We start from the raw sequence: 12,249 nt of genomic DNA, 5'->3' as shown, positions 1-12,249 counted from the left end.
AGGAATTAGAACACCTCATTGAAGAGACTTAAACCGTCTCAAATTAACATTTCAACTGAAATACCCTCTCAAACTCAAATACAGTTTGGAGGCCAGTGATATTTACTATTGCTTTATCTATAAGTTCATATTTTAACAGGTGTGTCCTATACTGAGGTAAATATTCAACTTCAAGGCCCAATTCCAGACCAAAGTGGCCACGCGGTCAGTGTACACCTCTCAATTGGTATCTCAAGTCCTCAATACAAGTCGTCTCAGTACCGAAAGATAGTTAGACATCTATAGCTGCATTATAGGGCTTATCGTTTTAGCCATCTATGACACAGTCAGATCTTGATATTACATAAATCCTCGGAATGATTTGAGATTAAAGGCAGAGGAACGAATTATTTATTTAATGCAACAAAAATATCTCATCATCTTAGCACTGCTTGTCAAGGTATGGTGTGACTATTGAATAAAAGTTAAATGCGCAAATGAGTATATTTCACTTGATTTCAAGTTACGCAAATTGGCATCAACATTTCAGCACAACACAGAAACCTAAGATGTCTGACTTACATAAAAGTGAACGGTTTTAAACGACCAACGAAACATGCTTAAAACTACTCACTTTCCAACAAAAGGTGACTGCAAAATCTTCAACAAAAACATATATATGACATTAATGGCTCTTGTCCTGATATCAACAAAAACGGCATTTTGGAAATTATTGTCTGATTCAGTTCTGTTTAGTCTACAGCAATTAGCTGAAAAATAAAGACAATTGCGCCTATTGCTTTGCTCCAAGAAACAACGGGTAAAACCTAAAACTTGGAGTATAAAGCTGCACAAATTCAATTGGATGTTATGAAAATAACAAGGAGGCTCGGTAATGTGCGTACGCAAATAATGTTCCGACCCCGCTCATCCATATTTTTTTAACTTAATCGTCTCCCAAATGAAAATATGTTCAAAGTTTGAGACCTGCCAGTAATAACACTACAAGAAAATACAAATAAATAAAACAAACAATTTTACGGTAAAAACACAATGCTTATTTTTAAAAAGGTCAAATACCATGAGATAAAAACTCAAATAAAAAAATCGTCTTTAAAAACGAAAGCAGATTTAACCTGTCCTTAATGAGACTGAATAACAAGTTGACATTAGAACGTCGAAGTTTAAAGATCAATTAAATTTTAAGAAAAAAAACTAGATTCAAAGGCCATTGAAAAGTATTCAAGCCATTAAAACAATTACTATCAACTAAACATTATATAAAAAATATTTAAGTTTTTTGTTTTCTATTTCGGATAATATATAACTGTAAGATTTAATGAGACCTTTTCGTAAAGCGTATATATATGTTTAAAATACAAAAGGAAAAAAAAACATGAACAATTCACAAAAATTATCCAAACGCATAAAGTCCAATTTATCAAACATCGCTCTGTTGTAACATAAAAGCAACAGAGAGGTTACAATTTGAATCCCAAGAAACTGGATAGCAGTTCTCATTTATAGACTAAGTTAGTAATCTTTATTTTAGTTTAAATTTTTGAAATGAAGTAAAATACAAATGATTCAAACCCATTAGCTGTCAATAGATGCCATTGAACAAACTCAATGATACTTCAATACCCAGCAAAATAAGCCTGCCATTAATTAGAGTAATTCTTACCACAACCGAAAAACGACATATAGCGGCAAAAATCAGAAATTCAATGTAAAATGTAAGGAATCGTCGAAGCCACAAGGAATCGTCGAAGAAAACAATCTATTCAATAAAATTTTCTGAATATGTTCAATTACGCCCCCTTTCCACATCGAATGGATCAGTCATTATTGTGATTATATGACAGGACTTCAAATCAGAACCAAAATTATGAACAATTATTCAAATATTATCAAAATTTCTATGAAAACGAAAATTTGTTTTGTCAAAGTCATTGAAACCAATAATTTCAAGCAGTCAGCGTTTCAGACGTTAATTTTTAAGTTTCGACCTTAAAGAAGAACATAACCGACTAAACGTCGGAAGAATTGCTCTCGAACGACTAGTGGGAGCTGTATTCAATAGTAGCCTGCTTATGGGACTAAGAAGTTCAATAGTGGGCTTCAAATAAACACATTAGAGGTTAACATATACCACTATTAAGATTTAAAGTGAAAATAGCACAAGTTTCGGCGCACGTTTCATTTGACTTTTAGTATTAAATTGCCGCCAAATGAGTTAAGCTGCTTGAAATTGTGATTGGGAGAGAATATTAGATCACGCGAAATGCAAAAAGTAAAGGGCGTAGAAGTCATTCGAAAAGTCAAAATTGTCAAGCGAAAATTTGGCATAGAAAAGACACGTTTACAATAATTGCTATGAACTTCGTTCAAGAGCAATTAAACAACAAAAGGCAAAAAAGATAAAATTCAACAGAAAAGTGTCAAAAACAGTATAGGAAGCCTTATAAACAGAATTTACTTGTCGAAGATTCTGTATACGTTCAATGAGCATTGGTTCAACCACCATTGGGACCTGTCGGTGTTGTGATAAGCTGTCAACGCTTCAAAAAGAACCAAGGTAATGATCAAATATCCAAATATCAAATAAGTTGAAGTATCAAAATCATAGAGCTGATACTTAAAACATACAACCCTTAACCAGATTAGTATTTCTGTCAATAAAAACCACATAGGACTTTTAATTAAAGAGATGGACGAACAAGTTCACAGAAGTAAGTTTAAAAATGGAGTAAAGTCTTATTTTTAGAAAAACATAATTTCATAGTCATAACAGCCATTGTGTATCAATTCAAATCAAAGCACTAATTAGTTTTAATTTAGTCACCCCAGGGGACCAGTTCAACTTTTATTTATTGACACTTAGTCATAGAACTACAGAAAGTGTAAAAATGCTGGCAAAGCCCAAAAACTGATTAAAACTGTGTCGAAGCCATATGACCAAAATCTATTCCCTGAACAAAAATTGTTCATTGGATTTCATCCAAACCATGGAAGGTTTTTATTGTAAACTTGATACAAATATTGAACGGCTTTTATTGACATTAAAAAACTAAAAATTGTGAAATAAAATTTTTTTAAATAGATTTCCAACAGTTTTGTTTGAAAACAAACTAACCTTTTTTCACTGATCGTCTTTAAAGAAAACTTGTTTTATTTTTCAGCGAAAAAAAAATTTGAAAAACAATTTTGTACAAAATTTGAGCAAAATTATATATAAAATTTTGAACAAAATTGGCGCTAAAAATGAACACAAAATCACGTCAAATATCCAATTTCACAAAAAACTTTATAACTCGATAACTCCGAGAAAAACAAAAATTCTGAAATCTTTTTAATTTCCAATTTTACGCTTGAAGGGCTTTCTTCAGATACCACATACAATTCCTTTAAATGAATATATCGATCGGCCAAAATTGACTGAACAAAAAAAGAGGAAAAAAACCCATTTGAGTATATAGCCTCCCCCCAACTAAGTGGGGTCGGAACAATAAGAGGAGCAGATCATGAAACAACGAATCTCGCCTTAATTGTTGAGTTCTGTAGAAAAAAATTAGGTTGACGCAGATAGTGGAAGAACTATCCAATTGAATTGACTTTAAATCCCATTTTCAATCAAACTGATTGCTCAATCGTTCAATAATTTTAACGTTACGGGATGGACAATTATAGATCACAAGAGAAATGCAAACATCATTCAAACATAAGTTAAAGAGATCAGACAAAAAGCAGCACACAAAATGCCCTAACTGTTTGAGTGCAATCAAAAACTCTATATTCAATCCATTAACAGAAATTATTCTATATTAACTAATGCTTCAATATATAAAAAATTATGCCAAAAACCGCAGAAAACCTTTATAAATCCTTGAAATTGATTCAAATAACTTTTTTCCATCTTTTTAAAATCCAATACTAACAAAGATCGATTATTACAAGAATTTCAAAGAATCAAGTGAACAAGCAAGTTTTCCCTCAAAAAATTATGAAAAGCAAAAACGGTACAAATAAATTGCTCGTATAACCAATGAGCACTACAATGCCACTTAATCTCTAGACAGCAGATCAAAAATGTGCCAAGGAAAAGATCAAACACAAACGATATTAAACGCATTACAAAATATGAAAGTTAACGCGTCATTTTTCTGAAGAAATTGAATAATTAAAAGTGCACGACGTTGCTTTCTATTGCTTAACTAGGCGTGAGATTTTGTTGAGTGACCACTTGTAAATGTTTAAGTCCTTTTGAGAATACAAATAACGCAAAAACTCGCCTAGTAAAGCAAACAAAACCGACTTGCTTCATCTACAAAAAAACCTGTAGAATAACAATAATCCTTTTCGAGTCGTAAAAGACCATCAAGTTCACAATGATTGCTTCAAAATTTCGTCCGAGAGTCATTTAAAAATATTACTTCAAGGACAAAATTCAGTTGGTTCAAGGTTAAAGTCACAGACACCCATCAAAAATGATGCTGAGACCTGTTATTCCAATAAAAGACGACGCATCAGAAAAACAACTGGAAGAAATCTACAGTTTTGTTCAAAATAACAAACAATTAAAGCGCCATTCAACCCTGCCAGTTGAAACTCTGAGTGAGAAGACTAAAGGTTGAGATCAAAGGACGATTAAAAAAAATCACCAGAAAAATTAATGTGTGCGAAAAATCACCAGAAAAACTAATGTGTGCTTTTTAGAAAGATTACAAGTCAAAATAATTCAAATGCTAAAAACCTCTATAAAACGCAGCAACTGGAAACATAAACCCACTAACGTCGGAAAAATTAATCTCGAATGACAGGCGGCGCAATTTATAAAACATAACCGACTAACGTCGGGCGAATTGCTCTCAAACGACTGGCGAGCGGTTGACTTCGTCTTAGTGAGGCCAGCTTTAGCTTAATTGAAGGAGCGTAAGTGAGCGCAGCGGGGGGCGGGGGGGGGCTCATGGGGTGTCAACAGTGGGTGGAGTCAATCTCTAAGAACCGCCCTTCGCATCATAAGTATGTCTCCAAAACAGATTCTGTGAATTGTATACTTGAAGACTACTGAGCTGAAAAGCTCTAAGAGCACTTAATGCCCGCTGGGTGCTACCTGTTTATACCGTTTTTGAGGACAAAAAGTCAAATGCGTCAGACGAAAATTTGGTCAAGCGAAAAATCGCATAAAAGAGACCGACAGGACTAATATAATTGCTACAAACTTCGTTTGAGGGCAATTAATGACAGGGGGCGCCTCCATAAGTTTTTTTATAAATGCGAAAAAATCATCCCACGGTAGGATTCAAACCCCGACCTTCTGAGTCCGCTTCTGTCACCGACTTGTCATCGAGACTAACAATCGGTTTTGTTTGATCAACAAACTTTATTTCGGAGTGAGAGCAGTTGAAATCACTCAAAAATCAAGAAGTGCGTTAAAAAGTCACTTGAGATGTGACAGATTTTTCCAGAAAAGGGCAAAACGGTCAAGCAAAAAATTTGCATTAAAAACATAACCGGGAGCATGCCGGAAACGACTCGAAGAGTCGTGCAATAAACATGTATATAACCCTACCTATTCCAGAAATATGACAAATAAAAAAGCAATGTGCTAAAATCACTTTTGGTGTAGAATGTTGGTAGGTAAGTGGCGGGGGGGGGGGGTATGGGGCAGGCGTGGGGGGTAGTTGTGGGGAGGGGATAGTTCAGATTTGATAGGTTGGAGGGACGGTTCTTTTCCATTATAGCACCCCCATGAATAATAGTCCCCCCAATATGGTATATTTTCCATTATTGGGGTGCTATAGGTTATCTGACCATTAATCTGGGGGGGGCATAATGGGAAAGACCCGGAGGTACTTATATGGGACCAAAAACTCTGAAATAACCTTTAAACCTTGAACATTACCTTCAGCTTTTAATTAATATACATTAGTAACTAAGCTACTTTAAAAGTCCAGCGTTCTAAAACAGAAGTCAAATTTCAATGTTCGAAAACCAAAGTCAAATTTCAAGTCATGACTTCAGCTAAAAACCTTTAGAATATTAATACTCCTCTTCGAGTCGTAAAAGCCTGTAGAATCTCAATACTCCTCTTCGAGTCTTAAAAAGACACGTTTACAATGATTGCTTCTCATTCGAGAGTAATGAAACAAACGTAACACCTAATTTGGTCTGTAACTATTTATTTTTGAGCGCTCAGCAGGAAAAAAACACAACTGTTTTCTCATAAGTAAGCTGATAAATTGATCTCATGATCGGTTGTGATAGTTTCATATCAAGTCCAACGACGCGCTGAGGGATGGCCCACGAGGCATGATCAAATGAACTAGCTAAATATTATGCCAAATAATCGTTCTGATAGTTTCAACATTAGGATCAGTTTTCTCCGGGACTTTTTTGTCCGAAAACATTGGGTATTTTGTCAAATTGGTTATATTGGCATTGGGTATTTTTTTTCCCTGTTAAACTTAATGTATCAATTCTGAATATAATTTCTATGATATTATTGGAAAGAGGGAGAATTAACACGGCGAACGCACAGATGTACCCACTCCGACTTGAGAATATAGTAACGTAACCTAAAAACAAATTTTTCCAAATATGATCATCAACCTTTCACATCTTAGCTTTAAATAAGGGAAAAGATTAAGAAGACATAAGATTGAATTGGCATGTAAGTGTTATTCCAATCAGTTATTTAATAGCAAAAGGATTCATTCTTCTTTGAGATAGGAGAAAACAAATACGCAGTAAGTGAAATACGACAAAAATGTGCCATTATCATTATCATACACAATAACACTAGTAGTAAAATTAAATATACAGCACAGACTGAGCAGAAGTTGCAAACTTCCTACGTCTCTACGTATCAAGCTAACTTGTAATATAAGAAATACAGGTGACTGCGTCTATGCACAACCTTTTCCATCTAATATTTGAAAATCTTTATCCAGTCATGTTGAAAGTAAAAAATCACACTACGTTTGTATCTCTGAGGCCAGCTGCAGTCCACCTATCCCATTAGAGAACTTCGGCCGGAGGAGGAAACGAGAGGAACCGGGTACCCGCAAATAATTCGAAGAAATAGTCAGATTTACTCATTGAATGAGATGAATGCACTGCATATGCAGTACATCAACCAATTGTAAAGACCCATAGGATCGTTTTGGAATGAAGTGCTAGGATACCAGCTAGACTGGACAAGTTGATAGAAAAAGGTTTATGCAGTGCAACGCATGCAAACCGTGGCTACAAATAGGGGGACCGACCCCAGCAAATAGACAAAAAGCAACCATTTCCGTGAGAATTGAAAAGGAGGTACAGCAATCTTGGATTTCACAGTTAGAACCATTCAATTAAATACCCCTAAAGCAAACATCTTGGTTAACGGTTGGCTCTCTCTATCGTTATAGCCCCTGAAATATAACACCTCTTATTATGGCAGAGTAACTCTGATTGGGGGCTATAGTTTCTGCGAACCCTTAACTGAGAGGGCGACTGTAATCGAAAGACTACAATTTCACCGTAAGACGGCAATCATCAAAGACAACAGTTCGCACTTGTAGGATTATAAAAAATAACATTCCCAAATATGAGCTCTTTTGAAACCATGCGCACTATTTTAACTATCAAATTTTATCGAGTTCGGACTGTTCTTTTCCCGGGAAAATATGTAACTAATATTTTAAACTTAATTATATTTTAAATTAAAATTATCGAGGAATAGAGGTGCTTTTTGAAGAGTGATGACTTGTAGTCAAACATTTCAAAGGGAAAAGAGAAAGGTTCGATGAGATACTGATTTATTATATAATTGTTAAGAATTTAAATGTTGCGTCAACATTGCAAACGAAAGAGCCGCAAAAGAACAGCTGAGGTAGCCCAAATTGAATTTACTGCGTTGATTGGTTGATAGCAGGCCGCGGGCGCAACAAGAAAGAATGGGTCGTGGTGGGGTGCTTGCCGTTAATAAAGGTAGTTTTGAGATGACCTCCGAACCGTTTTATATGGACATGGGGCAAATTTTATGATGACTGATTAAAGTTGAAACAAACCGCTGACAAAAGAAGATATATAAACTGCTCTAAATTCAAAATAAAGTGCACCAAAATACAACAATTACAAACTGAAAATAAAAACTAGAAAAGGGTAGCACGACCAATAACAATAATAATAGACCAAATAGATTCTATTGAACTCAATCAGTATTAGAATTAATTGACATTACATCTGTATTAAATATCACAAGCCCAAGGAATAAACGGTCACCATAAAAAAACAAATCATCAAGGACAAGCCACCATTTAGAAAGGATTGACGGTGATTCAATTTACTATAAAAAATTCAAAAATTATTACCCCCACCCCCCCCCCCCCCCCCCAACTACATCGGGGGTCGAGCGGGTGAATATGATTTGCAATTTACAAGCGAACGTTCTATATATTAACATAGCAGATAGCTACATAACTTTTGTAACTGGGGGAGCAGAACTTTATAGATTGTGGTGGGGGTGGGTGCAATAACTGAAAAGATCCCAAATATTAATTGCAGCATAAACAAAATTATTAGATTAGAGTTGACACAAAAATTAAACGTCTCTCTCAAGCAATCAAAGATGTATGATAAATGTAGCAATTGTCACTCAATTTTCTCAATATTTTTTTTAAATATTTTTACGTTTTCAATATTTTTACGTTTTCTCAATATTTTTACGCAAAAATAAATTTAGTTCACACAGCAAAGCAGTGAACACTAAATTGTCAAAAACTGCGAGAGCAACGCATGTTTTTGTTGTCATCTCATTCTTCAAACACCCATGATTTATCAATTTCAAGGAAACCTAAACAATTCAAGAAAATGTCTTGCCAAGCAACGGTAAGGGAGAAATAAGGAAATAACTGACAAGCTAAGAAGGCGTGGACAAATTGCATTAGGTATTGCATAGTACATTTATGATTAAGTAGTCATTAATTATTCAAAATAATGACATGAGATCAAAAGATCGTGAAAGATCTAACCACTCCAGTATGCCTTGGTTGCCTTAGTTGCTGATTTTAGATTGAGAAGTTGTAGCCGGTTGGTCCAGGGTTGAGATGTCACGATAACATCTTTGGATATTTTTCATCCGTGTTTATGACGTATTGCATCTCGGAATAGACAAATTGTTGCTTTTGAATGTCTGAGTCGACCGGATTTGACCATTTTTGGTGTACAAAAATAGACGGCAGCGTTCTCTGATTGAGTAGATTCACGCCACTTTGATGAGCATCAGTTTTTGCCAGGTCGGGTTATCTATTGCTTAAGTTCTTGAATTGTAGATCTTCAGATTCGACCTTTGGTATCGTTTGTTATGAAGTATATACCGCTGAGTTGAAGCGTGGTGTAAACATACTTTTCTGATTTTTTTCTGAGATAGGCTGCTGTTATTACTGTGTTAACTTTGTACTACATTAATTGGCTCTCTGCTTGTACATGGCGGCCAGCTCGTTGGCGAATGTTCTAGAAAGTTCTTTCCTCTTCAGTTTGAAGCTGTCTGTGACTAGCCCAGTGTCTGGTGTCCACACGAGAGGGGTCAACACCATCTTCTGTGGCATTTCACTTCGGTCTAATTTCTTCTGTTGACCATGCGCTTTGATGTCCTGAAAAACAAAAACTGCATAAAGATCTCACGAAACTGAAAAAATACTAGTGTTCTAATTCTGTTTCAAGTCCACAGCTTTGCTCACAGGTTACTGCGTCAACTCTTCGGATATAACTGAAAATATCTCGCATATAAGGATATGTAATAAAATTAAGGACATTGACTAAGATCATGCCTTAACAGCTTCTCAAGATAGGGCTTAAATTCGAGACAACCAGCGTACCATTCGCTGTGAATCCGTCCCACAGACTAGAACCAATTACGAACAATACTTACATCAAATATTGCCTGTTTTATCTTCTCGTTCTTGCACAGCTCCTCGATAGATTTGGACTCGATTTCTAGCTGCGTCGCCAGTTCAAGAGTTGCCTTTTCATTGGGAACCACAACACACACTGTATAGTTCTCTGTGCTCTCAGCGTACACCATCACACACTCCACGAACCTTTAAAAATGAAAATACCGCGTATCATTTATTTGTAAATTAAGTATACCAACCATTAGTGTTATACAGATTTCAACAGAATTAGCTATTCTGCATAGTCTAAGAACAAAACTCCACATTATGAATTTATATCTCCTGAGTAGTTTCGGCGAATCGCATACTAAGCGACTAGTCTGCCGTACGGCTCTAACAGAACTTATGATACTCCGTGCTATACCTGTTCATTCTGTTTTGCGAACGAAAAGTCAACTGACCAGACCAAAAAAGATTAGACAAAGATTCGGTAGTCCAAAAAATTGAACTAAAAAAACCAGCATGACCAATATAATTGCCACCAATTTTGTTCTAAGGCTATTGATAACGTCAAAAAAAAATTCAAACGACAGGCAGGGCTTGTTTCAGCCAGAAGTGGGGGGGTCTCATTTTATAATAGTTTTACAAAAATGTTAACCGACAGAGCTTATCATAAACATAACCTGATTGCAAAAAAGATGAAAGTGCCCCCTTAGGTAAGTAAGACACAGCTGGCAGATTGCCAGAAAATAGCCGCAATAGTAGATCTGCAGTCTCAAAAAAAGTAAAAAAGACAGACCAAAAAAATTCGTCTTTTCATTGAAGGCTGATATGTTATGTTTTGATTAAAAATCTGTTTATGTTTCTGCTGCTTGTATTAGCTGCTATCAAATAACCTTCATTTAGAGTCGCAAACACCCATTTGACCTTATCTCCCTGAATTAAAGCAAATAAAAGTCAATTTCAAAGTGAGGCAAATAAAAGTCAATTTCAAAGTGAGGAAGTCATTTTTGAGAGTGAGTAACTCAAGTGTGACCCAAAAATAATCACGCAAATGAACAAAAAACTCGCTCCACTAAGAGCGAAAAGTGACGTCACGCACGCACTTCAGTTGAAATTGCATGAACGAATGAAAAAAAAGCAGATTTGAAGTGGTCATGACGTCATATGGTCGTAACAAAAATCTTGACGACGGAACAAAAAAACAAGACAAGGCCACTTATAGAGCCAGCTATCGCTGTGCGGCTATTAATCATCTCAAACAATCGAGAAACTAAAACAATAAAAAACACAGCTGGCAGATTGACAAAAAACAGCCGCAATAGCTTTGTAGATCTGCAGTCTAAAAAACATAAACCGTCAAATGTTGGAAGAATTACTCTTGAACGACAGGCGAGGCAATTTAATTCAGGGTCTGTAGCCTAAATCAATTTTTATTTTACGCGTGCAAAAAACCTTGCCCCAACGGGATTCGAACCTTTGACTTCCCGATCCATAGCCACCCCCACTAACCACTGCGCTATGATTCACTTCTATTCCCAAACTGCATCCGATTATATATTAGCAACAAGCTTTACTTCGGAGAGCGCAACAGAGATCACTCAAAAATGAACGAAAGCGTAAAAAAGTCAATTCAGATGTCAAAGAATATTTTTGAAGAAAAACGCAAAATTGTCAAGCGAAAAATGTGCACAAAAAAAACACACACACACACACACGTTTACAATAATTGCTGACCTTCGTTCAAGCGTAATTCAAAAAGAGAGCGCCCCAATACAATTCAAATTCTTTGAATTGTAAAAAAATCCAAGAGAAGCACAATAATAGCCCAAGTTATCGCTGTGCGGCTATCAAAAATAGAAACCTGTCAACTAAAACTGTGTTTAATGGTTTTGTTGTCCCGTTTCTATTCAACTTCTTTCTTTGAAATTGGCTGTGTTCGCGTTAGATTGCTTTGCTGATCATGTGCTATTTAGAAGTACTTCAAGCAAAATGAGAAATGAATCAACACTACCCTACAGAGTTCAAAACCATTTGACGCAAAATAGTTAAAGCGAAAAAAATTCTTTCTGCCAAAGAAGAACAGCCGAAAAATTCCGAAATCGACTCGAAGGATAAGCGTCACTAAGGCTCTCAACTAAGCTCTCACTGTAAGAAACTAATGATATATGCTAATCATTGTTAACAAAAACGAGAGAAACAGCCGGTAGATTGCCGGAAAAGACCCGCCGTTGTCTACCATGAAACACAACGGGACTGAACAAAAAAAGTCAAGATATAAATTGAAAGCTTTTCCTAAGGGGCAAAAAGCTCTAAATTCAGTGCGGGGTTTCAGATAGATGACTACACAACTACCCTAAATTCGGCTTTTAAACTGAAGGCTACAAAGGTT

The 12,249-nt window shown here is 35.7% G+C and overlaps 1 protein-coding gene across 1 annotated transcript in view; it reads right to left on the bottom strand.

The window, feature by feature from the left end:
• Positions 1-8,759: 8,759 nt before the first annotated feature.
• The window catches only part of LOC142356344 (long-chain-fatty-acid--CoA ligase 4-like), a 71,337-nt gene continuing 67,847 nt past the window's right edge, over positions 8,760-12,249 (bottom strand). Inside the window, exons 11-12 of the mRNA XM_075408273.1 lie at positions 9,896-10,064; positions 8,760-9,617 (exon numbers count right to left, since the gene is read on the bottom strand). Of these exons, the coding sequence (XP_075264388.1) occupies positions 9,429-9,617; positions 9,896-10,064 (358 nt within the window). The 3' untranslated portion in view covers positions 8,760-9,428. The remainder of the gene's footprint in view (positions 9,618-9,895; positions 10,065-12,249) is intronic.

Source organism: Convolutriloba macropyga, chromosome 2 (genome assembly GCF_964194025.1).
Source record: "Convolutriloba macropyga chromosome 2, txConMacr16.3, whole genome shotgun sequence".
NCBI lineage: Eukaryota > Metazoa > Xenacoelomorpha > Acoela > Convolutidae > Convolutriloba > Convolutriloba macropyga.
Note: the sequence above shows the minus strand (reverse complement) of the source record. Positions and strands in the feature narration are given on the sequence as shown.